This window comes from Chrysochloris asiatica, unplaced genomic scaffold (genome assembly GCF_000296735.1).
Source record: "Chrysochloris asiatica unplaced genomic scaffold, ChrAsi1.0 scaffold00008, whole genome shotgun sequence".
Lineage (NCBI taxonomy): Eukaryota > Metazoa > Chordata > Mammalia > Afrosoricida > Chrysochloridae > Chrysochloris > Chrysochloris asiatica.
The window spans coordinates 22,017,030-22,042,807 of record NW_006408526.1 but is presented as its reverse complement, the minus strand read 5'-3'; the positions used below and the strand labels follow the sequence as shown (position 1 = coordinate 22,042,807).

General features: G+C 38.5%; 1 protein-coding gene across 1 annotated transcript; it reads right to left on the bottom strand.

Annotated features, from left to right (window-relative positions):
- DLAT (dihydrolipoamide S-acetyltransferase) lies at nucleotides 1-24,365 on the bottom strand. The gene is made up of 14 exons (XM_006833821.1): nucleotides 23,853-24,365; nucleotides 23,311-23,412; nucleotides 22,862-22,986; nucleotides 22,554-22,701; nucleotides 19,906-20,032; nucleotides 17,549-17,736; nucleotides 15,799-15,952; nucleotides 10,385-10,452; nucleotides 9,327-9,419; nucleotides 8,616-8,723; nucleotides 5,789-5,904; nucleotides 1,692-1,854; nucleotides 1,334-1,470; nucleotides 1-742 (listed from the first exon to the last, which is right to left on the bottom strand). Exons 1-14 carry the CDS (start codon nucleotides 24,129-24,131, stop codon nucleotides 613-615), a joined length of 1,938 nt encoding a protein of 645 aa, XP_006833884.1. The 5' UTR covers nucleotides 24,132-24,365; the 3' UTR covers nucleotides 1-612.
- Between the last annotated feature and the right edge of the window lie 1,413 nt (nucleotides 24,366-25,778).

Below are 25,778 nucleotides of genomic sequence, written 5' to 3'. Positions count from 1 at the left end.
TTCATAGGAAAATGAGCAAAATCAGTTGGCTGGAGATGTCTAAGAAAATATTGACTTAGGAAATTTTACTTATATCCCTTTAAGTTCTCTACCCTCCCTATTCATGCCAAACCAAGATCATGAGACAAAAGTTTTAAATTAGGTAAAATACCAAAATCATGCTTCAGTTCATACATTCTCTCCAAGAAAATTAATTTTCCTGACCCTTTCTCTCTCTATTAAATCCCACAACATTTGAGGAGACTAAATTTTGGAACTTCAAAATTTTATCCACATTACTTTTATATAAAAGTAGCTGTCTCAACAGGGAACCACAATTCTGCCTTTACATTTCTCAGTGGATATACTTTTCACCAAAGATCTAGGCCACATGTCCCTTGACTAGGAGCACACAGCATAAAATCTGGAGTTTAATTTTAAATGTGCACAATAGATGAGTGTTATTGGCATTAGAATAGTTCCATAATGCCCATTAAAAATAACTTATCTGGACAGACATAAAAAAAATAACTGGTTAACTTTAAAATAAAAGAACCACCTGTTTAACAACATAAATACCTTGGTAAGAATGAACCAACATGACCTAGAAGAGTCTTGAAACTCTTGGATTAATTATAACAACATGGTGATGGGTTTTTCCAGGTATTTTCTAAACTCAGCAAGCCACTGAGCTCCAACTGCTCCATCCACAACCCGATGATCACAACTAAGTGTAACAGACATCATGCTAGCCACATCAAATCTAGAAAAAGATAAAAACATAAAACATTAGTAGCTAATCTGAAAACAATCACTAGATTTTAGCCAACTGAGCAGCTCAAATGCTGAGTCCTCTCATTCCAAACAGGTAACATTGCTGTCCCCTATTCTTCATGTCCTCTACCCCTTTAGCTCAAACAACAGACAAAACAGCCAGCTCCTGGTCTCAACTGGAACCTCCACCTGTTTTTATAAAGAAATGCCTATGGAATGCAGCCATGTCCCTTCATTTCTGTAGTAACTATGCTGCTTTCATGCTACAATCATTAGTTGAATATGAATATTTGCAAGACCATTAGATCCAAAAAGCCTAAAATACTTACTGTCTGGCTCAAATTTAAGAAAAAGTGTGCTGAATCCTAATCTAGAGCAAACAGCTTCCACTCTCAAAAAGGATTTATTGCATTAGGTTAAATATAAAAAGATGCTACACAGAAGAACTTCATTCTATACTTTGGTTATTGGCGCTTCAAGTAGAAACACACAGTACTCCTGACAATCTTTTATTTAAAACCGAAACTCAAAAAACATAATGAAAAGGAGTTCACCACCCCTTTCCCATTTGGGCACTTACCCTTTCTCATTATCTGCTGGAACCAATCTATCTTCTGAAGCACCAATTGCCAAGATACACGCTTGAGGTGGGTTAATAATAGCAGAGAAATTCTTAATTCCAAACATTCCTAAATTGGAGATTGTAAAAGTGCCACCCTAGAAGAAAAAAGATTTTATTAAAAAACTTAAAATGAATCAAATCAACATGAATCAGAAGAAAGTTACAACTGTTATTCAATTTTTCTTTACTCTTTGGACCTTGCATCAATGAGCATACATGGCAGGAAAAAAAGGGCAGAAAACACCAAAAAGCATTATGTGAACCTTAGAAATAACATCATTCTTAGCAAACAGAAGGTAAGTAAATGGTACCTTACCTGGAACTCATGTGGCTGTAGTTTACCCTCTCGAGCTTTGGTTGCTAAAGAAACAACATCACTTGCAATGGTTTCCAATCCTTTTATATGTGCATTAAATACAATAGGTGTGATGAGTCCTGCAGGAGTACTGACCGCAACACTGATATCAACAACATGATTTCTATTTGAAAAGAAGGAAATTTAGTCAGCAACAATATATATTAGGATCCCATATGCCACGTTAAGCAGTATCATCCTGTATTTACATTTTGCTATGTGAATGGAAGAAATGAGGAAGTAAAAGAGCTGAACAGGAAATTTCAAAGGGCAGCTCAAAAAGACAAAAGTCAAGTATTATAATAAAATGGCAAAGACCTGGGATCAGAAAACCAAAAGGGAAGAAAGCCCTCAGCATTTCTCAACTGAATGAACTGACAAAAAATTTCAAGCCTTAATTTACAATATTTATTCTATTAGCAAAGGGAGCACTGTGGCTTCATACAATACACACTGGACTGGGAACCACAAGGTCCACAGTTCAAGCCCGCCAGCCACCCCATGGGAGAAAAACGAGGTTTTCTGCTCCCACATAGATTTAAAGCCTCAGAAATCCTATACAAGGCCACAATACGTTGGAACCAACTGCGTGGCACTCAAGAATAACTCTGAGCAAAATACTGAATAATGCAGAATGCACCAAAAGATTGAAGGAACATGCACTGCACCTAAAAGAAAATGGCCGATACTCAACTATTTTAAGAAGGTACCATATGATCAAGACCTGATAACTAAATAAAGGTAGCCTAAACTGCACTGAAGACACTGGCAAAAACAAGGCTCCAGGAATTGATTAATACAAATTGAAATCTTTCAACAAACTGATGTAGTACTGGAGTTGCTAACTCATCTATGTCAAGAAATTACAAAAACAGCTACGTGGTTGAAAGAAATCCACATTTGTGACAATTCCAAAGAGAAGTGACAATGGAAAAAGGAAATCACTGAACAAGATCATTAATATCACATGCAAATAAACATTTGCTGAAGACAAAATACAGTTACAATAGTACACTGACAGAGAATAGCCAGAAATTCAAGATGAATTCAGACAAGGATGTGGAACTAGTGATATCACTGCTGACATCAGACGGATCTAGGCTGAAAGCAGAGAATATCAGATGTTTAACTTGCACTTCAGTGACTATGCAAAAGCTTTCAATTGTGTGGGCCATGACAAACTAAGGGTTAACATTGCAAAGAATGGGTATTTCAACATCCTTAATTGTGCTCATGAGGAACCTGTACATAGAACAAGAGGCAGTTGTTAGAACAGAACAAGAGAACACTGAATAGTTTAAATTCAGGAAAGGTGTGTACCAGGGCTGTTTCCTTTGTTTGACCAGACTTATTCAATCTGTATGTTAAGCAAAGAATCTGACAAAACGGATTATATGAAGAACGTGGCATCAGGACTGGAGGAAAACTTATTAATAACCTACAATGTGCAGATGGCACAACCTTGTTTGCTGGGAGCAAAGAAGACTTAAAATACTTACTGATGAAGATCAAAGACTACAGCTTTCAGTATGGCAGACTGCACCTCCATATAAAGAAAACAAAGGTCATCACAACTGGACCAATAAAAAACATCATGATAAACAGAGAAAAGACTGAAAAAGACTTCATTTTTCTTGGATCCACAATCACCCCTCATGGAAGCAGCAGTCAAGAAATTAAATGACGCATTGCATTAGGCAATCTGCAGCAGAAGACCTCAGTAAAGCACTTAAGAGCAAACACATGTTTGATGACTTAGGTACACCTTATCCAAACTACAGTATGTTCAACTGCTGCATATGTATGTGAACATTGGACAATGAATAAGGAAGACTGTAAAAGAATGGATAAATTTGACTGATGGTATTGGAGAAGAACATTAAAAGTAGCGTGGACTGCCAGAAGAACAAACAAATCTGTGTTAGAAAAGGTATAATCAGAATGCTCCTTAGTAGCCAGGATGATACGACTTCATCTGTCATACTTCTGACATGCTATCAGGAGGGACCAGTCCCTAAAAAAGGACATTATGCTTGATAAAGTAGAAGGTCAGCGAAAAAAATAAACACTCCCCCAGGAGATGGACACTGGCAGCAGCAATGGGCTTAACCACTATGAGGATAACACAGCATTGAGTAGTGTTTCATTCCATTGTGCAGAGGGTCATTCTACGTTGGAAGTAACTCGTGCACCTAACAATAACGCCCTTCTTATAGTTTAGAAATAAGTGAGACTGGTAAAAGGAGATGGGGATAAGATTCTTCTGATTCAACAGTAATTGTTATCATGACTAATTGTGACGGTCACACTGTAAAGGCAGAAGTTTTGTAACAAAGGGGGGACTAGTTCATCTTACATTCCAGGAACAGAGGACCCTAGGACCATCAAGGGAGAAGAGCACGAGCAGAATGTGGGTCCCTATCCAGAGAAGTAGCCAAACCAGAGATGCAGGCAGAGATGAGGACATAGAGAGACAGAGCAGCACAGAACTCTAGACTCATGAAAAGAGAAAGGCTGTATACTGGCGCCCAGGAGGAAGGCTTGCAGATGTGCCCTCTGGTTATTTAAATTACATATTTCTGTGTTTTTGTGTATATAAAAATAATAAATAAATAACAACAAAAAACCCAGGGAACAGAAGCAAATACTGTTGAACGATGACGCACACAGGGGACTGTAATCATTGCAATGAAACAAAATACGATAGGATGAATGCAAAACCAATGTTCTCCCATGTAAACTATCACTCAATTCACAATAAAAGCTTTAAAAATGAATGAGAAAGCTCTCAGTAAGCTGGTTTTACCAGCAAACCTTCAAACTCAACTCTCACTTTGCCCAAATCATGGAAAAAAGGTACTGTAGTCAGGAATATTAAGTAATCAGAGCTCCTAGGATTTTGAGAGGAGGTGGAGTTGAGTGATTCCAAGCAAAGCTTGAACAAAAAACAAACAAGTGGAGGGAAAGAACTGCACTGTGAGGAGAACCAGGGTGCTGGCGACACAGGGTAGTGTTGTCTCAGGAGAAAATATCATTACAGAAAAGATTCTAAAGTTTTTATGCACCATGAACCCCTTTGCATTTGGGTCCCTTCTCAGGATTATTTTTTAAAACAGAAAATACATATTTAAATCACAAAGAAAACAACTACACTGAAATTCAATTAAAAAAATTTTTTAAAACAAAATTTTGGTGCTATGTGCTTTGATATTAACTCACTCAACAAAATCTCACAGCATATCTACTAATGGCAATGACTCTGAAGTAGTGGTGAGTGAAACACTATTTTACAACTACAATGTACTAGTGAAATCAAGTCAAAGAACCGAAAATCCATAAAGGATTTAAGTGTTATCTATAAATATAAAGATTAAATACCAGAAGAAATCTTAGTTTAAGGATTGGAACAGGTTCATATTAAGCCATGTAGCAGTATTTCAAACTACATACTATTATTGATAAAAATTAATAATAAAGAGTCCACATATAGAAAAAGTTTAGTCTTTGGGGTCAGAATCTTGATTCTATTCCCATTTCTGCCTTTTACTAACTTATTAACTCAGAGCAAGTAACTTCACTCATTGAGCACCAGCCTCTTCATCTACAGCATCTATCTCATAAGGATTCAATGAGATCATATGCAAAACATACTAAGCATCAGGTCAGTCATTTAATATAGGAACAGATACTGTTCAGTTTTTTTCATTTTCTTTTCAGTTTTGCTCCTAAAGTCCAGCAGAACTCACTGGTAAGTAAAAATCATCAACTCACTGGTAAGTAAAAATATTTCAACTCTGCTTTGTGAGCTAGTACCAGCTTTAATTATTTTTATTTGTACACTGACCTCCCTTTTCTAAATGCCTGCAAAAACTCTGTACTCTTTACGAACAAAATTGAGCACCATTTCACAAACAGTTTTGTAGTCACATTGTTATCTCCCCCTCCCCAAAGGAACATCATTCATTTCCTCTTAACACCCCCTCCACTCTTACAGAGACATTACATAAAACAAAAAATCACTGATGGATCCAAACCTTCCCCTACTGTGTTATACTTACTGTCTTATAACTGTGTCCAGCCAAGAAGAATTTGCTTCAGGAACTTTTAAGCATGCCAAAGCTGAAGCTTTTATGATGAAGTCATTGACAGATACTTTGCCACTTCCTTCTAACATCTGCAAAAATAAGAAACCACTGGAGTTTCTTAATTAGTCACTACAAAAACCAAGACTATATAACTTTGATAAAGGGAAACAGGAAATATTATTACATAGAGGGAACAGCAAGTGTAAAGGGCCTCAGGTAGAATTATATCTGAGTGTCTAACAATCATTGTGTGTGGAGCAGAGTGAGCAAGTAGAAAAGTAGCAGAGAGCACAAATAGGTTATACGAGAGTCGAAATTGCGTAAAACTCTAGGAGTTTAGCTTTACTCTTCATTTTCTTGAAAGTAACTTCAAATCACTCTCTCCCTCTCCATTTGTAATGCCACCCTCAAGTTCAGACACTTATCACCCTTACTTCATGCTTGGGTTATAATAACAAAGCATAACTAGTCTCTACCACCAACATGTGCCAGTATATATCTATCAGACTAATTTTCCTTAAAATATTGTTATCAAGTCACTTTACTTATCAAAAACATATGTATAGTGGTTTCTTATTTACTTTCTAATTCATCAAGTTCAAAGTCTTCTGCCTGTAGTCCACAGTGTTCCCTAAACAGACTTAGTGTATTTCCATTTTAGAAAAAACACTCTTCTGTCTTCCACATATTTTATTTCCATTTTTAAGAACTTAAAAAGAAAAAAACCCCACCACTGCCCCTCATCAATTACGCCTCATGACAAACCCATGTGTTTCAGAGTAAATCTGCATTCCACAGGGCTTCCCACGGCTGTGATCTTTTAAGTAAGATTGCTAGACCTTTCTTCTGAGAAGTCTTTGGGTGGGCTCCACCCTTTCAGTTAGCACCCAGGGACACTGTAAAGTACTAACTCTTATGATATCTCATAATTAGAATGACCTTATTTCAACTTCTTTGCTAATACAAACCCTCCTCTTCTCCATAGTTCAACCAAGTTTCTCCTACTCCACTGTGAATTTGATGACTTCCCCCTTCACTAAATACCTGTAATGCCTAACCTTATAGAATGTAATTTAGCAGAAAATTAAGGGGCATCACCATAAAAAAACTAATATGTGTATATACATTATACATATTAGTTTCTTTATATTTTATAGATTTATTTATATAAACTAACATAGTTGATCCATGTACAACACGGGTTAGGAGTGCCAACCCCTTTGCAGTCAAAAATCCATGTATAACTTTTGACTCCCCGCCCCCCCAATTTAAATACTAATAACCAACTAGTCACCAGAAGCAAAAGTACAGTCAACACATATTTTGTATGCTGTATCATATGCTGTGCCCACATAAAAGCTGAATTTTTAATATGAGGAAAAAAGGTTTTTTGAAAAAAGTGCAAGGTTTTCACACACGCTGCATAGTTGCAGCCAACAATTTCTCATATTTCCTTTTTTTTATAACAATCCTTACACTGGATTCATTCATCCTGAAATGGAGTTTGTTGTCGTTAGGTGCCATTGAGTCAGTACCAACTCATAGCACAGTACCGACTGTGTACTGCGCACATAAGTACCGACTTATGCGCAACAGAACGAAACACTGCCTGATCCTGGGCCAACCTCACTACTGTTGCCACGCTTGAGTCCATCGATGCTGCCACTTGGCCAATCCATCTCGTTGAGGGTCTTCCTCTTTTTCTCTAACCCTCCACCTTACCAAACAGGGTATTGTTCTCCAGTGACTGGTCCCTCCAGACAATATGTCTGAAGTATAAGAGATGAAGTTTGGTCATCTTGGCCTCCAAGGAGCACTCTGGCTGCACTTCTTCCAAAACAGATCTATAGGTTATTTTGGCAGACCATGGCACTTTCAGTATTCTCTCTCCAACACCATAACTCAAATGTGTGAATTCTTCTACGGTCTTCCTTATTCACTGTCCAGTTTTCGCATCCATATGAGGTTATTGAAAATACCATGGCTTGGATCAGGCGCACTTTAGTCTTCAAACTGACATCTCTGCTCTTCAACACTTTAAAAAAAGGACTTGTGCAGCAGATTTGCCTAATGCAATATGTCGTTTGATTTCTTGACTGCTGCTTCCATGAATGTTGATAGTTGACCCAAGAAGAATGGGGTACATATCAAAAATTCCACTTTTTTATGTCATGACTTTTCTTGGGAGTGCTTCCAGTGGCACTAGTGGCCCATGGTGTTACACAAGGTTTATGTGTTACACTCAACATGCAAGAACCACTAGAGATCACTTTTTATTGCAATACACAATTTACTGGAGAGACAAACTGCTCAGGTTGAAAGCATTTTTAAAAAGAATCGCATGTAAGTGGACCCAGGCAGCTTATCTGTGTTGTTTAGGGTCAACTGTAATATTTTTACTTCTAATAACAGTTGACTTTTTTTCTCATGTATTATCTCCCTGATTAGATGATAAAAACTCATGGAGAAGCCATGTCTTAAGCTGTGTTCCCACAAGTGACATAATAAAAACCACTAGGCAGTTGCTTGGCACTTGACTATAAAACACAAACCAAACAATTTCTTACCTGTCAAAACAGACTTAGTTTCTTTATCACAGTAGCTCTGCTAGGCTAAAATCTATCCATGATTGTGCAATGTCAGCTTTGATTTGATAACTTTGACTAGCAAATGAAAATTCTCTAGTATGTTCTCTGCAACTGGCATATTCTAACAAATTTTATGGGCAAAATGTTAAATGCTTACTAAGGAAACACAAACTTTTTAGTAATTAGATAGTTGAAATTTCCAGACCTTTTACCTTATTAAGTTCTTTCCGCACTGTCAAAACTTCTCCCATATTTACATCAATAGACAGGTAATAATGAGGTATGGTTTGCTTAGATTGCATTAACCTCTGTGCAATAACCTGAAACCAAAGAGAATCAAAAAGCAATTATCGACTTGATACCTAATTCAAGCCTCAGCTCATCACCCTCACCACACTCCTCAGCAAAGCTTACCTGAAGCATTGTAATTGGAAGAATGAGAAACTATATCATAATTTAGCATCTTCTAGGTTACTAGGGAGCCCTAGTAGCACAGTGGTTACGTGTCGGGCTGTTAGCCACAAGGTTGGCAATTCGAATCTACCAGCCACTCCTCAGGAGAAATATGAGGCTTTCTACTCATGTAGAGATTTGTTGCTGTCAAGTGCCGTCAAGTTTTACTGGCTTGGAAATCCTATACAGGGTCTCTATGAGTCAGAACCAACTTGATGGCACACAACCACCACCACCAGATTACTATGAGTTGGAACCAACTCAATGGCACTAACAATAGCAGTTGTATTTAACCAGAACACACTTGATTTCTCTCTTTGAGTACTCAACAACCAAACCCAACATCCTTTAAACTAAGCATCCAAGATTCCTAACTGAAAGAAGCCTCTGCTAACATTTTTAAACATGCAATTAATCAATGTACAAGTGCTCCCAACAGTTTTGATTTCAGATTATGGTAATACTCATACTCGACGAATGTTGCTGATTGGGATATCTGTGAAGACACCAGTAGGAACTGGTGCCACTCCAGGAACTGGGGGAGAAACTGCAGTTGCTGGAGCCTATAAGGGAAAAAAACAAAACTGCTCTTAGTAACCATGGCTCAACCTTACCATGAACACCTAGGAAAGACTTTTATATAAAAAGGGGCTTCAAAAAGTTCATGGAAAAATTACGTTATCTTTTAATTCCATTTTTCAAACACAGCAAAATAAAAGTAAAGCATTACAGAATACTTACTTCTATCACTAGGAAGCAAAAGCAACTTGTTTAACTAAATAACCACAGAAAACTCAAACCGCAATCAATCAAATTGAAAACATCCTTTTAAAAATAGAGGCTATGAAAGGAAATGTGGTTAGGTCTCCTGTGATACAATAGTGAGTAATTGTTATCAGGACTGATTGTGAGAGTTGGAAATGTAAAGGTAGATGTTCTGTAGGAAGGAGGGGAGTGATTATCTTTGCAGTCTAGGAGCAGAGCAGAGAGCGGGACCCTACCCATAGAAGCAGTGATGCCTGAGATGGAGGTAGAGACAATGACATGGGGAGATGGAGCAGCTGGGGGCTTTAGACACAGAGAGGGAGAGAGGCTGTGTGCTGATGACCCGGCGGGGGGGGGGGGAGTCTTGTAGGGTATACCCTTTGATTGACTGGTTGATGATGCATGGAGGGGATGGTAACCATGGCAACGAAAGGATATATGATTGGATGAGTGTAAAACTGTTCTCCCATGTAAACTATCACTTAATAATTCACAATAAAACATAAAAAAATAGGGGCTAAATGAGAGGATATATGAGTAATATTACTACTAAAAAAATGACTGGCATGCATGTCAGTGTAGTACCAAGTATATCATCTTTGATTCTGTAAGAAAGTGACAATACATTTATATCTAAATACTGCTAATCCAATGAATTTGGACAATTTGGTTAAGTACACATAACATATGAAACAGTCTAACTGGCTATACAAAGTACTTTGTAAGAAGCAAACTACAAAAAATAAAGTCAAATGTAACTCACAGGAGCAACTTTGGTAGGCACAAAAGAGTCAATGTCCTTCTTGATGATTCTGCCATCTGGTCCGGTCCCTGGAAATAAAACATGCATGATGGCACACAGTTGATTCTCCAAAAAGATTCAACAGTATAATCCTAAAGTATTTCTATTAGAAACACTCTGAAGGGACCATAGCCTTCAGACCTCTTCCTTAAAATTATTCTGAAAAGAATCCCAGCTTTTGTCAAATATTCATTTTAATCATACTCACTACTTTGTTTGGTCTGTTATAGTTCTTTTAGCTATATCAAATAGTCTATTTCTCTTTTAGAGTTTCATCTAATTAAATTGTACTTTATGTTTTTCATCTTGTTTATTTTTAAATATTAATAAGGATAAAGTTGAGTACAATTTATACTTCAAAAAGAAGATTCTTTCTGTTTAGCTTATAAAGAACCTTTTAGAACTCTAAAATAGAACTCATTTGGTTTCTAGATTAACTTGACCATAAATAATTCCCTTTATACAGAACTGACAGACATGATTATCTATTCTGAACAAATCAGGCAAGTCAGGTTTTTAAATTTTGGTCTCCAAAGGGACAGTTAAGCAGTACATATCACTTTTAATTGCAATTATTTCATCTTCAGAGGCAGGTAACTTTTATGTGGTCTCTAGCACTCTCAGCATTTTTAAAAGTATCCCAGACACTAAACTGGTCTGTGTTGAGACAAAGGGAAATAGGTACAATGTTATACATGGGGAAGGGAGGGGTGAGGGGGACTTCAAAGTTCTCTCAATATGCTTAATTCTACTTTTTTTTCCTCCTCCCATCCCAATCTCTTAGGATAAATATTAGACCCAAGTAGATAATTCTGAGCCTTAATTCTAAGAAGATCCAGAATTAAGTTATTAGAATACCTTTTACATTGGCCCACTTCTAGAATAAATTTGGTCAAACTGATTCATCTTCCCCCAAGGCAGACTTTAAAAAGGATTCTCTCGTTGTGTGCAGTTCTTCCCAACTCCTTTCCCTTCATTATGAAAGCTGAGGAGTTGGCTAGGATTGTGTTTATCCTCACCAGGAGCTCTAGAACAGAGGTGGCAGTATTCCCCTGTTAGATTTCCCTCCTGAATATAAGACAGAAACCATAACATCTCCCCTTACAACCAAGTCTGGCCTGGCCACCTCAGCCCCTCAAGAGGAGGAAACTTGGAGAACAAGAAGCCTCAGACACCCACAAGAATTTGCTGTGTACTGGGAGTTAGTTGAAACTAGTATTAGGACTTCATTGAAATCCTTTTGCCTACTTCTCCATGGAGGGACAACAGGCCACTGTAAGGAATATGAGAGTGTTTCAAAAAGTTTGTCAAAAGATGGAATAAAATGATAATGAAATTTTCAAACTATGTGAAGTCCTCTTGTATGGTAAAAACACATACTGGACTAGAAGTCAAACATGTAGGGTCTTTGTCAATCATAAACTAGACAGATGACTACAGTTAAAGTCTCATGTGGTCTCCATTCTCCTCATCTGTAAAATGGGATTATATCAGTCCCTGCTCACAAGACAGTGGTGAGGATAAAATGGGATAGTGATATGAAAGTGCTCTGTACTACAGAAATATAAAATATTACATAGGTTGCTTTGAGATAAAAGCAACTCTTGAGCACTGAAGTTTAAGCCTAACCCAACTTCTGCCCAAATGATAACATTTTGGTTACATCTGCTGAATAATCTAACCCTCTATTCAACTTTCCTTTTAGTTGGTGTTTTAAATCTCTCCCCTCAAACTCCTCAGGGTTAGGTCATGGACAAGGTGTCCTCTTTGCTTACCACTGTTGTTGTTGTTAAGTGCCATCGAGTTGGTTCTGACCCATTGTGACCCTGTATAGAGTTTCTGAGGAGTGACTGGTGAGCTTGAACTTAAAAGTCTGTTTGAACCACAAGGTCAGCAGTTCAAGCTCACCAGTCGCTCCTCTGAAACCCTATATAAGATGCTGTAGGTTGGAACCGACTTGAGGGCATTTAGCAACAACAATAACAATGCTTTCTCTGGACTTCCTGGTGTGGCACTGTAAAATCAGCACCGGACTGCGAACCTTGTACTGCAAATCACAAGGTTGGCAGTTCAAACCCACCAGCTGCTTCTCGGAAACCCTATATAGGGTTCCTATGAGTCGGAACCAACTTGACTGAAGTTAACAACAACAATGTAATCTGTACTTCTTCATCCACTTTTCACTTTCCAACTTATCCAGACTGACTTCCATCCTACTTTTCTTCTGAAACAACTTGTCAAGTACCTATATCGAATACTTGGCTAAGTTCTGTTGTTTCTAAAACGCGTTTTGCACCTGTCTATTTCTTTTCATTTCCACTTTCACCACCCTAATCTAAGATTCCATTATCAGCCCCAGGAACAGCACCTAAACATTTGGTTCATTTAATCTTATTAAAGTTACTTCTTGCTTAAATCCTTCAATGGCTTCCTATTATATGTTAAATGTTAAACAAATCTAAACTATCACGATCTTTGGACAATATAGTATCAGGATCGTATCTCAAGAATCTTTTCTTTTTCATCCTTATTTCTCTCCAACTTCTTCTCCCATTGCTAGACCCACTGTTCAATATGTTCCATTGAGTTCACTGGCCTCTTTTTGCACAAACATGTCAAGCTCTTCCCCTCTCATACTATGTACTGCTGGTCTCTCTGCCCAAAATGCTCCTTCCCTGGTTCTTACATGTCTCATAGTTCATTCCTCATCTTTTAGGTCAGATCAAATGTTATCTCATCAGAAAGATCTTGCCTAACCACCCTGTCTAAAAGCAATTACGACTGCCTACTTATCCACCCTATCACCCAGTAGTTTATCACTCAATTTCTTTCTATCCTAAAACTTAAATTATCTTTTTAAATAATAATAAAATTATTACTAGCAGTATAGCTAATACTTATATGTGTTTTCTCCAGGTATTATTTATACAAAAAACACATTTAATCCTCATAACCCTTTGAGGTATCTTTTTTATATACAAATGAATAAACTGAGACATAAAAAGTTATCATAACTTACCCTAGATCATATAGTTAGTTAGTATACATGGCAGACCTGATATTCAAAACCCAAGCATTCCAGCTCTAGAACCCAAACTCTTAACTACTATGGTAAACTTCCTTTCTGTTCACTTAATTGTTTCTCACTGGCAATATAAACAACTTGACAACTGATATCTTGTCTGTCTTCTTATAAACAAGTATCTGATGCAGATTGTACTTAATGAATATATCTATCTGTTGAAATAAATAAATCACCCAACTATGCCTACATGATAAAAGTACTGGGACTTTTTATCTTTAGGAAAGCACCCAGTGCTACTAAATATATAATAGACAGTCCTTCTTTATTTATTAAATAAATCTTTAATAAAATGATTTCTTTTATCTTAACATAAATTGTTAAACAAATCTCTTTGTCCCGTAAAATACATATACACATTGTTATTCCTGATTCTAGTCACACACACATAAAGAATGGCAACATCAAGTAAAATAGCATAAAAATGGAAGACAAGTCTTCCAATATTATTAATAATTTTTGGAGGTTCAAAAACATCTACAACATCCTACAGTTGTATCTTGGACTTCGCTTGCCTTTTACTGGAAAACAGATTGCAGGCAGATGATAATTAGCACAGAGTGTCTCTAATTGGACAATTAAAGCAATATAACAGTTATTTTATTTAGTAATTATGGATGACAGAATATCAGAATAGAAGGCAGCACAGGATAACTGAGTAGAACACAGGCATTAAGAGTTAAACTAATCGAGATTCAAATCTTAATTTTACAATTTTATTACTTACTGGGAAGGGAGACTTCTTAAAGTCTCAGTTTCATTATTCAAAAAGTACAAATTATAATTTTTACCTCAAAGTGGTAGTGGCAGTGATGGTTGGGTACCATGGAGTCGGTTCCAACTCACAGCGACCCTGTATAGGGTATGCAAACTGTAAATCTTTACAGGAGCAGAAAGCCTCATATTTCTCCCACAGAGTGTCTGGTAGATTCAAACTGCCAACATTGCGTTAACAGTCCAATTCATAATCCACTATGCTAGCAGGGCTCCTTTACCTCAAAGTAGTGACATGCAATTAAATGTGGTAAGTTAAATGCCTAGCATATAGTATCAGCCATCAAACTAGGTTTCAGGAATAATTTTTCCCGTTGCAAAATAAGCATCTTAATTACCTAACATTAAATTTTAGCTTAAATTTAGTTTACAAACACTTAAGTGCAATAATTTGAGAAACTATGTATTACGTAATTATTAGGCGCTAGAAAGGAGCTTTGGTAGCGCAGTGCTTACAAGTCGTGCTTCCACGACAGCAGTTCGAAACCATCAGCGGTTCCATGGGAGAAAGATGAGGCGTTCTGCTCCTGTAAAGATTTACAGCCTCAGAAACCCAGTGACCCATAGCAGGGTCACTATGAGTCAGAACCAACTCCGCAGTACTTAACAACCAGAACAAGATACTACTCTTAAGTATTCTGCCTGTAACAGCTCCTTTAATTCTCAGACTTCTATGTGGAGGTGGTGGTAGTTGTGTGCTGCCAAGTTGGTTCTGACTCACAGCGACCCTGTCCAGGGTTTCCAAGGCTGTAAATCTTTACAGGAACAGAAAGCCTCATCTTTCTCCTATGGAGCACCTGGTAGATTCGAACTGCTGTCCTTGTGGTTAGCAACCCTACGCATAACCCACTAATACTACCAGGGCTCCTTGACATGTCTTTGTAATGTACAATCATTATTATCCCCATTTTACAGAAGGCAAAACAGATGGATTATGTAATTCACCTAAATACACATACAGAAAAAACAACCAAGTCAGGAGTTAAATATAGGTGGTCTCATTCCCAACCCTGGGCTCTTATCTAGGCTACCCTTTCTTTGGGGAGGACAGATGAGTGAAACGTCTTCCCCTGCCTTCAAGGAACATTAGTTCAGCTTCATATGGATTTCGCTCTTTTAAAAGTCACTTTAAATCAACCCATCTTCATGTTTTATTTGGTTTCTTGCTTATGGCTATAGTCAGTCAAGCTGACACTAACAGAGACTTCTTAATACACAATCAAGTCTTGTAACTTACTCTTCCTAAACAAACACCTTATGCTTTCAGCCATCACCAATAATTAAGCATGGTTCACATAAATAAAACTGAATGAAAAATTATATAGGGAAAACCTAGGGAAACCGAATAAAGTAGAATGACAGTTTCCCTACTCTGTAGTAGATACAGTGGAGATACTTTCTTCCCTCACTCTTCTCCCCAATATGTCAGTTAAGAAGACTGTAGTTGAATTTTCTGGTTTTAAGGAGGAAGTTCAGCTAAATTTTTACTTTACAACCGCATTCTGCACAAAATACTTACCTTTTACTTGTGCAAGGTCAATCCCTTTTTCTGTTGCCAATTTCTTTGCAAGAGGGCTAACAAACACCCTTCCTTTTGGTCCAGCAGGAGTAGCTGGGCGGGCAGCTGAAGGAGTAGGGGCTATAGGTTGAGGAGTTGGAGGAGCAGTGGCCACCTTTTTAAAAAGTAACAAATTATTAATTAACCATTGCAAAAACTGACCTGAACTATTGAGACTTCATATTTAGTAAGTCAAAGATGTTTTAATTAAATAATTGTCATCTTTTTTCCAAAGATCATAATGTAGTGTCATTTTCTGATTACCAACATAATATAGCATTATGAAGAGCAAAAACTATACTTTGTCCAAAAAAAAAAAAAAAAAAAAAAAATCAAGCTATCTTATTCCATAATACAAAAGGGATGGAATTGAATACCACTAACCAATAGAATATCTTTACAGTCTTTCTTCACTTGCCATTTCTTTATTGTCTTTCTTTTCTATCACCAACATTTTGGTTTTTTAACTTGTCCAAATCTAAAATCTAAAGTTATGTTGGAACGTTCTAAATTGAAAAAGATCTTAAGAAATAAATAAGTACTGCTACTTACTAACTCCCTATTAATGTTTGATAGTCAGGAATCAAGTTTTCTCTGAAATGAGTACCTAATCTAAACTCACATGATTCTAGCATCTGCAGAAGCCTTGCTACAAAGTTAATCTATGCTTAAGAGTTCATACAAATTCATGCTACAGAGGAAGTCATTCATAATAATATATCTAACGCTACATAAAAACAAGTCATGCTGTATCTAACTTCTAATGAATTGCAAATATATGCTTGACCTAGCATGATATGTAAACACCAAGAGGATTGACAATAGCAGAGATTACGTAGTAAATTTTATAAAACACAGGGAATGCGTCATAACCATAATATCTGCCTCTAAAGCAAAAAGAAAACATAACATGTCAATACCAAGAACTTCAATGTGCTTTGGTGTCAGTACAACTCACTAGTGTATGGGAGGAAGAACTACAATGATCAAACTACTAACCACTAACTAGGTGAACAGTACAGTGCCATATATACTCTATTGTTGTTAGGTGCCATCTAGTAGGTACCGACTCATAGTGACCTTATGCACAGCAGAATGAAATACCGCCCGATCCTGGGCCAACCTCACTACTGTTGCCACACTTGAGTCCATCAATGCTGCCACTTGGCCAATCCATCTTGTTGGGGGGGTCTTCCTCTTTTTCTCTGACCCTCCCCCTTACCAAACATGATAACCTTCTCCAGCTACTGGTCCTTCCTGACAGTATGTCCAAAGTATGAGAGATGAAAGTTTGGCCATCTTGGCCTCCAAAGAGCACTCTGGCTGCACTTCTTCCAAAACGGATCTATTGGGTCTTTTGGCAGCCCATGGCACCTTCAATACTCTCCTCCAATACTGTAACTCAAATGCCTCAATTCTTCTACGGTCTTCCTTATTCACTGTCCAGCTCTCGCATGCATATGAGATTACTGAAAATACTATGGCTTAGGTCAGGCGCACCTTAATCCTCAAGCTGACTTCTTTGCTCTTCAACACTTTAAAAAGATCTTGTGCAGCACTTTTGCCTAATGCAATACATAGGTCTCCATAAATGTTCACTGACTGTCTCCATCCTCATTCATAGTCAAAGAACCTGAAATATTATCTTTTCATCCCTTCCATTTAGAGATGAACAGAGTAAGTGTTCCTTCAATTCCAGAAGCATACTTACCGGGGGTGGCACAGATGGTGGTGCTTGGGGTTTTAAATCCGTTACTTCAGTTGGCCTGTAGTCAGCAAATGCTGGTATATCTGCCTCTTTTTCTACAATGATACAGAGTGGGGTTCCTAGAGGGACATCTCTGGTGCCTTCAGGAATCAAGATTTTTGCTAGGTAACCTTCTTCCTGTACTTCAAAACCTTCAATAGACAGAAAAACCATTATGGTAGTTTCCAAGCTCAAAGTATTTTTCTTTAAAGGCTCTTATTCAAACTAGCTTTAAAATCCTTTTTCAAGTTACTTAGACTCTCTGTTTCCTTACCTATAAAATATGGATGTTAATGAAGATTAAATAAATTAATTCTTTTAATACTTAAAACAATATCTGATACAAAGCAAATACTAAATAAGTATTTGTTAAATAAACTATGAGAAATTACAAACAATGGTTAGTTCTGAAAGCTGTTCTTAAGATACCCCCAAGGGTACACAGTTAGAACAACTAAAACCAAAACCTCATGGATGTTATATTATAGATGCTACCAAGTGGACTGGTGTGGTGTTGTAGGATAAGCACTGAACTGCTAACCACAAGGTTGGTGGTTCAGAGCCACCCACAACTCCTCGGAAACAAAATACTGGTCGCTATGAGTTGGAATCAACTCAACAGCACTTAACAAGGTGGACAGTGATGTGGGTTTTACACCAAAAAGCATTTTTGGAACCTTTCAAAGTAGTTATTACACTTTCAAAGTAGTTATCAAACATTTTGATGTGAAGAAATACAGCATTACTAAGGATTCTATGGAACTGACAGCGTATGTTTTTAGTCAGCTGTTTTTCTTATTATGGTTGCAAAAATACAACTAAGGAAGCAAGCCATTAGAAGATAAGTTTTGCCTTCCTGATCTTGGCTCTCTATGCCATTGCACCTCTCCTTGAATAATATAAACCATAATGAATCCTTCCATTTCCCATTAAGATTTAAAATTCAGTAATAAAAGATGGGTTTAGAAAAAAAAAAAAGGTTTCAGGGTCACAACAGAGTTCACACTGGAATTTACGCTAAACTGCAAAATAAAGCTATCACTTCCATGCTTTGTTTTTCCTTTTTAACGAACAGACTCCTTTCTTCTAAGAAAATCTTACAGGGAGTCACAATATGCATAAAGATAAAAAGGACATGCTCCGGTGAAAAGTGAGGAGGAGGAAGGGACAGGAGGACAGAGAACAGAGAGCTCTGCTCTGTTAAGTCTCTCCTCACCTCAAGATACCATCAAAGAATCAAGGGGTATGAAGAACACAATCTGGACACAGAGGATACCCAACAATCTCCCAGGTCAACTCTGGGGAGTAGTGGTGATTTATGGGTCAGAGTCCTGCTGTGGCACTGTAGGATAAGCACTAGACTGCAAGGTCAACAGTTCAAACTCACCAGTCACTCCTCAGAAACCCTATACTGTGAGTTGGAATGACTAGATGGCACTTAACAACAATGTATATGCAAAGGTGAATCAGAGGTTCCCTGTTTCAAAATTTAAGTTAATTTTCCAGTTTCACAAAATAATCTTAGCTCAGATCATTTGGTTAAAAATGTTAATGCGCTCTGCAACTACTATCTGTCTTTTCACTCATGTTGCTGTTATTAAGTGTCATCAAGTTGGTTCTGACTCATAGCAACTCTGTATAGGGTTTCTGAGGAGCAGCTGGTATGTGTGAACTGATGCTTCAGGTTAGCAGTCCAGTGTCTATCCTACAGTTCCACTCATAGGAAACAAGCTTTTCTCCCAACTTCCCAGATGTTTTTCCAAGATAAAATACTATTTATGATTCAAGCCCACCATCTGCTCCATAGAAGATAAGGCTTTCTACTCCTGCAAAGATTTATAGCCTCGGAAACCCTAAACAGGGTGCCTATGAGTTGGAACTGGCTCGACAGTGCTTAACAGCCACAATGGATATTCTACCAGCAATCCTCAAACTATGAAAACAAATAAAACCCTGGTTTCAGTTTCTCTCAAAGCCTCTTAGATTCTTTATTACTCTATTTGTTCAATCCCTCTCTCAGTTTAGAGGACAGCAGTCCTGATAAAGTTTCTCAATAATATAATAATTAGGCTAAAGAAAAACTTTGGTCTAAGAATAATCTCTGGGTTGACATATCCTTGATTCAATGAGAGAATGAGATGGACATGACAAATCCGACTATGACTTTTATCGCTATAAAATACCCTGTCCCAGGAAATGAAGTCCAAGAATGAAAACGTTTCGTGTTATCATTCACTCATTACAGGTTAGGTAGGCAATCCTCTTCCCCTTACTGGAAATTCAGTGCCTCAACCATTCAATCAGAGATGAGCAAAACTCACCTATAGTGGCCTTGTCAGTCTCTATTTCTGCCAATAAGTCTCCTTCACTTAGCTTCTCACCCACTTTTTTTTCCCATCTCTGAACTGTGCCCATGGTCATGGTGGGAGAGAGAGCAGGAAGAAGTACCTATAGGAACAAATACATATTATTGCTTCAGTCTAAGAAACCTTGGACACAATGATACTCAAGCAAGCTTGGATCATTTTATGGAAGAACAGTGATTGTGAGAATTCAAATTCCTATCTACACAATCCCCCTTTAATAGCAAGAGATCAGTGCTTTAACAGCTTCCCACCAATTAAATCATCCTTCAAATCAACCTTCGTTCATAGTATCAGCAATACTCCCAAGGTCAAAAGCAATGAGTAATGGGAAAGAGTTCTTTTTAGACAGTCAATAAATTTCTCAACAGACACAAAGATTACTTTCAACTTTTTTTAACACTAAAGTAAGCATTTTCCACTTTTAGCTCAGATCATTCTGTTAAAATTTTACTGTGCTGTCTTTTCACTCATGTGGTGGTGATTATGTGCCATAGGAAACAGTATTTCTCCCAACTTCCCAGATAGAATTTCAAGATTGAAACAAAATTTTAAAAACCTAACATTCATAAATGGAGTCCTGGTGTGGCGCTGTGAGCTAATGCATCAGATTGCAAAGTCATTTGAACTGCAAGGTCAGTGGTTGAAGCTCACCAGCTGCTCTTTAGAAACACTGTACAGGATCACTATGGGTCAGAATTGACTCGACAGCACTTAACAACAACAACAAACATTCATAAATGAAATCACAATAGTTCCACCCCAACAAAATCCAAACACCATACGGGCAGATCTCAAGAAAATATTGCTTTCCAAATTTTATGGCTATGTGCTTACTAAATGTTGTTGTTGTTGTTATGTGCCATCGAGTCGGTTCCGACCCATAGCGACCCTGTATAGGGTTTCCGAGGGTGTAAATCTTTACGGGAGTAGAAAGCCTCATCTTTCTCCCGCGGAGCAGCTGGTAGTTTCGAACCGCTGACCTTAAGGTTCGCAGCCCGATTCGTAACCACTACACTACCAGAGCTCCTGTGCTTACTAAATACTGATGCTTTATTTAGCGATTAGGGTTTTTCACTTGCTGTCTTAAAGTCTTTTGCATCTAACAATACATTTATGTTGAGTGAAAAATCATTTCAATTGATGTCTCAGAGAGGAGGAGGAAAAATGTAAAGTACTAATGCTATAATTTAAAAACAAAACATTAACTGCTTTTCTTAATCATCTGCTTCTTAAATTTAGTGAAAACAAAAATCTCCATAAAGAATCTTAAAGGATAAGGCACAATCCCAACACTGGCACACAAAGCCACAGACAAAATGGTGAGAAATGAACTAAGTCTTATGAAGTGAGATAGAATTTACTAAGATGAAATAAACATATAAACTAAAGACCTGGTAACATTTCATCATAAGTGACTGTTAATGATGACCATGCAATAGACCAGTATGTGCAAAAGAAAAAATAATTTTTAGATAGAAATTTCTACAAACAAGGCATAGGCAAAGTTTTAGTCATAATCCTTAAAAAAGATAGTTGGGTGTTTTTTTTTCCATTTCTAATCTCCAAAACAAACTTATACACATGGATTAACAGTATCTAAGGAACTGATTTAATCAACAGTAATTCTATTTACTGTCTTTCAGCTTTACTGCAACGCTATCAGACAGTTACATGTATCACTTTATGTCCCCAGTACATTCTGAAACAAGACATTATGTGATTTGGACATCCTGCAAACACCGTATTATATAGAAGTTGTCCTTAGGCTATGAACAAGTTCCATTCCTAGGTCTGTCTTTAAGGTAAATAAATGTGTATATATAATTGGAACCATTAAGTACAATTCATATATAAGACCAGTTAGTCAAATGTTTGTAAAGTATACAAGGAGGCTTCAAAAAGTTCTTGAAAAGATGGAATTGAAAGATAATAGTGTATCTTTCTATGAATAAAAAATATTAAAGAAAAACTTCCAGATACACTAAAACATCTTTAACATAATACAGTAACAATAATAATGCTTTGATGTCACATCATAGCAACAGTTTGTTATTCTGAGCCACTGCATGTACCTCAAATTTATGATATAAAAGATTTTGTGGGGGTTAGGGCCACAGATGCATATGCAGTCAGAAACTGCTGGAGTGGGTATTATGTGGCATATGGTTGTATATATATTTTAATATTTCTTTATTGTTAGTTTTCTGTATTAACTGGACTACTTTACCACTCTCAGAAATCAGAACACCACATATCAAAGGAAAACACCAACTGGGGACTTTCATTCAACAGACAGCACTTGAGACCTATAAACTCGATTTATACAGGAAGCAGAGATAAGTACAAATCATCCTCAAAATTCTTAACAATGTTCTTGAATGAGAAGTGCAAGCATTATTCTCTGCACTACATAGAGGCTCTGAAAGGTTAAAGTTCACACACCTGGATAAAACAACTAGGAATAGTTGCTTTCATACCTAAATCTCTTATTTATTCACAAATGACAATTAATACAAATATCCAGGATATGTGATAGCCATCTATGAAAAATAATGAATAAATAAATAATTCTCTAGAGCAAACACTCAGAGGCTTAGCCTCACCTGCATGTGAGTGGGATATGAGCTACCAGGAGCCTGAGCAGAAGGTGTAGGTAGTGAAGCAGCAGGGGTTGGTGCTGGGGCTGCTTGTGGGGTAGGTGCTGACGAGGAGTCCAAAGTATAATTTTTAAAGGCCTCAATATCCTCAGGTCTAAAGGAGAGAAAGAATGCATAAATATAAAGGGGTTATAAAGTAGATTCAGCTCCTAGAGAAGTCGTTTTCAGAAGCCTTTAACTCCTAATTTCTCAGTCCTGGGTTAAAAGACTCCACTCTGCACTAAAGTTCCACAATTTATCAAGAGAACACTCACTTTTCAACTGTAATACAGATGACTGCTCCAATTGGAACATCTCTGGTACCTTCAGCAACAAGGATCTTTGCCATATAACATTCCTCCATGCATTCAAACCCAACTGTGGCTTTATCCGTTTCAACCTTTTAAAACAAAACACAGCTTAAGTTTTTGCAGCCAGCACGAAGCTTATTAGCTTAGGTGCAGAATCATACAGTTCAGGTCGAACCAGGCTTTCATCACAGATTTGAAAGCAGGAATCATTAAAAGATATTTCAGTTAAAAATCATTGTGACTAGCTGCTGACAACTTACTCTAACCAGTCTTCTCTAATACCAAGCTGTTCAAACCAAACCAAACCAAAACTCAAAATAGTCTCTTAAAGTCGATACTATGCACCCAGAGAGTTAACGCTCAATTAACTCAGTGCATCTTTTGGGCCTTTAGCTCCACATTTTAAAACTCACCTCTGCAATTAGTTCGCCCTCTTTGATCTTTTCCCCTTCCTTTTTTTCCCAACGGGCTATAGTGCCTGCCTGCATCGTGGGGGAAAGAGAAGGCAACGAAACCTAGAGAAGAAACATTAATTTTAAAAGGGTGACCAACTCTCACAGGTGCACGGATTCATTCGCTTCCATTTCCTTTAACGCAGTTTACTGAGTCCCATTCCAGGCTGGGCTCTGGGCAGACACCGCCAATTCCTCCCTACCCAAAGTTCATGCTCTCCAGAGACAGGTTTCTTGCTTCAGTCCCTTGGATCGGGCAGAACGCGTACCTCTGGAGGCGTTTGGAATACAGCCCCGAGCTAGGAGCTCTTCTTTCAATGGAACAGGTGAGAGGGAGGCTCCCGAGCACCCGCAGAGTAGGCTATAGCAGGCAAGGCGATGACAGACACTGTTAGGGTGGCGGGAGTTTGGGGGTAAGGAACACAGGCCTCTGAAGGCGGTTCCGAGGCCAGGTCTAATTTGAAGGACAACGGGGTCTCACGAAGAACAGATCCCGGGCTCACCTTCTGATGCGGAGGAAGACTGTAACAGCGGCGGCTGGGCGACCCCAAAAGCTGCAGCAGGAAGCGGTTCCGTGGTGTGGGCCATGAGCTGGGGTTCCAGCTGCAGAGTGCTCGGACCCTGCCAGACCCCCTGGTCGTGCTGTTACAACGAGCCGAAGCCGGGCCATATCGCGGGGTCACGCACACAGGTCCAGGTCCTTCCCTTAAGGCCGTGCACCGAGCACCGAATCCCTCCCTTGGGGCCGCACTCTGGGCCCGTCGAGCACAGACGCGCCACATACTGCCACCGACCCCACACCCCAAACTCAACGCCTTCTCCGGAGTGACCTCTCCAAGAGCAGCACGACGCTGCCGTCAGCCACCCCACGCAGACGCACGTTGTCGTAAAACAGGCCCCGGCAGGTTCTTTCTACTCTCCCCAGGCCAGAAAAGCGTCGGGTTTTCGCATTTCTTCTCCAGAGAGCCGGGGAAAGGGCTTGCGGGGGCGGATGGGGGAGGCGACTTTGGAGCCGCTTGGACGAGGGCGTTCCCAGCTAGCCGACGCAGGAAGAAATTTGGGAGAAATCGGTGGAGGGGGGTAGAAGGAGGTGAGGAGCGAGGAACAGCATTCAAAGGCAGGGACTAGGAGATGAAAAGGGCACCGCGCAAAGGAAGGGCCTCAGCGGACAGAAAGGGCCTGCCTGGTAGAGAATCCTGAGAGGCTGAGCCGATTGAAGGGAAGGGCTTGCCACCGAGGATCTCAGGCCAAAGGGCGGGGTTCGGGGGCGCTGGGTAGAAAAGGCCGCCAAGAGCTGCTGGAGGGGATCAGAGCTGGGGCGAGGTGCCCTGAGCCTCTGCTGATCCGTGGGGACCCGGCTAGCGGCTCCGCCCTGGCTCTACTGGGTTACGAGACTTAACATCAGGTTGTAATCCAAGCAGAAACCTAAATGAACAGATTTTCCTGCCAAATAGTGAGAAGAGCAACCACCCGGAAGATACATTTCCAAATTTAGGTGTACCTTAACAGGATTAAGCATGTTCTGCGTATACAGATAGAGGGTTGGGTTATAAAAACAGAATCCTCATATAAAGATGAGGTTTCTAGAACAATTCTTCTCAATAGCAAAAACTTTCATGTGTCAAATACTTAAGACCAAAACTAAACTATAAACTGGGGTCCCCGGAGCGGCTTTGACTCAGGGCTACCGACTATACAGCAAAACTAAACATTTCCTGGTCTCTAAGGGATCAGGAAATGTTTAGTTCGGAAACCCTTGCAGGGTCACTATGGGTTGGAACCAACTCTACGGCACTTAATAACAAGGGAGAAGGATATCATGTATGGTAAGGTGAAGGGTCAGAGAAAAAGAGGAAGACCCCCAACGAGATGGATTGGCCAAGTGGCATTATCGATGGACTCAAGTGTGGCAACAGTAGTGAGGTTGGCCCAGGATTGGGCAGTGTTTTGTTCTGCTTTCTTCATGATCCTTGATATCATTGGTAGATAAAAACAGAAAATTACTAGTCAAATGAAAACACTCAGAGCTAAATATTTAGATACATAAAACAATTAAATTGAAGTGCTACATGAAGCCCCCTTAAATTTTGGGGGGAGAGCTTTCAAACTGATACAGGAATTGGTGCTTTTAAATACACGTCGCCTTATTTTTGCACTAAAAATTTTTTGCTTCTTGTTTTTGCATTAGATTGTCATATAGTTTACACTCCCAAAAATAATTTCAGAGGCGCTACATCAATGAATTACTTTGATAGTAATAACCCATTTTGTGCTTACATAGAAATATCAATAGCAAATTATATGGCAATAAAGTAATCCTTATCTTCCGTCTCCAAGTAGAAAGTAAATATACTAAAGGGGGAAATCACTTGAGATTTACTTTCATTAAATGTAAATGGTTTATTGATTAATCTCCATCAATAAATGCA

Bases quoted from the DNA above. Each gene is read 5' to 3' on its own strand.
- DLAT (XM_006833821.1), bottom strand. From the start codon at position 24,131: ATGTGGCGCGTCTGTGCTCGACGGGCCCAGAGTGCGGCCCCAAGGGAG. The intron at 15,953-17,548 runs GTAAGTATGCTT...CTTTTTAAAAAG, and splicing joins CACCATCTGTGCCACCCCCG to GTGGCCACTGCTCCTCCAAC. The intron at 1,471-1,691 runs GTAAGGTACCAT...TTTTTCTTCTAG, and splicing joins TACAGCCACATGAGTTCCAG to GGTGGCACTTTTACAATCTC.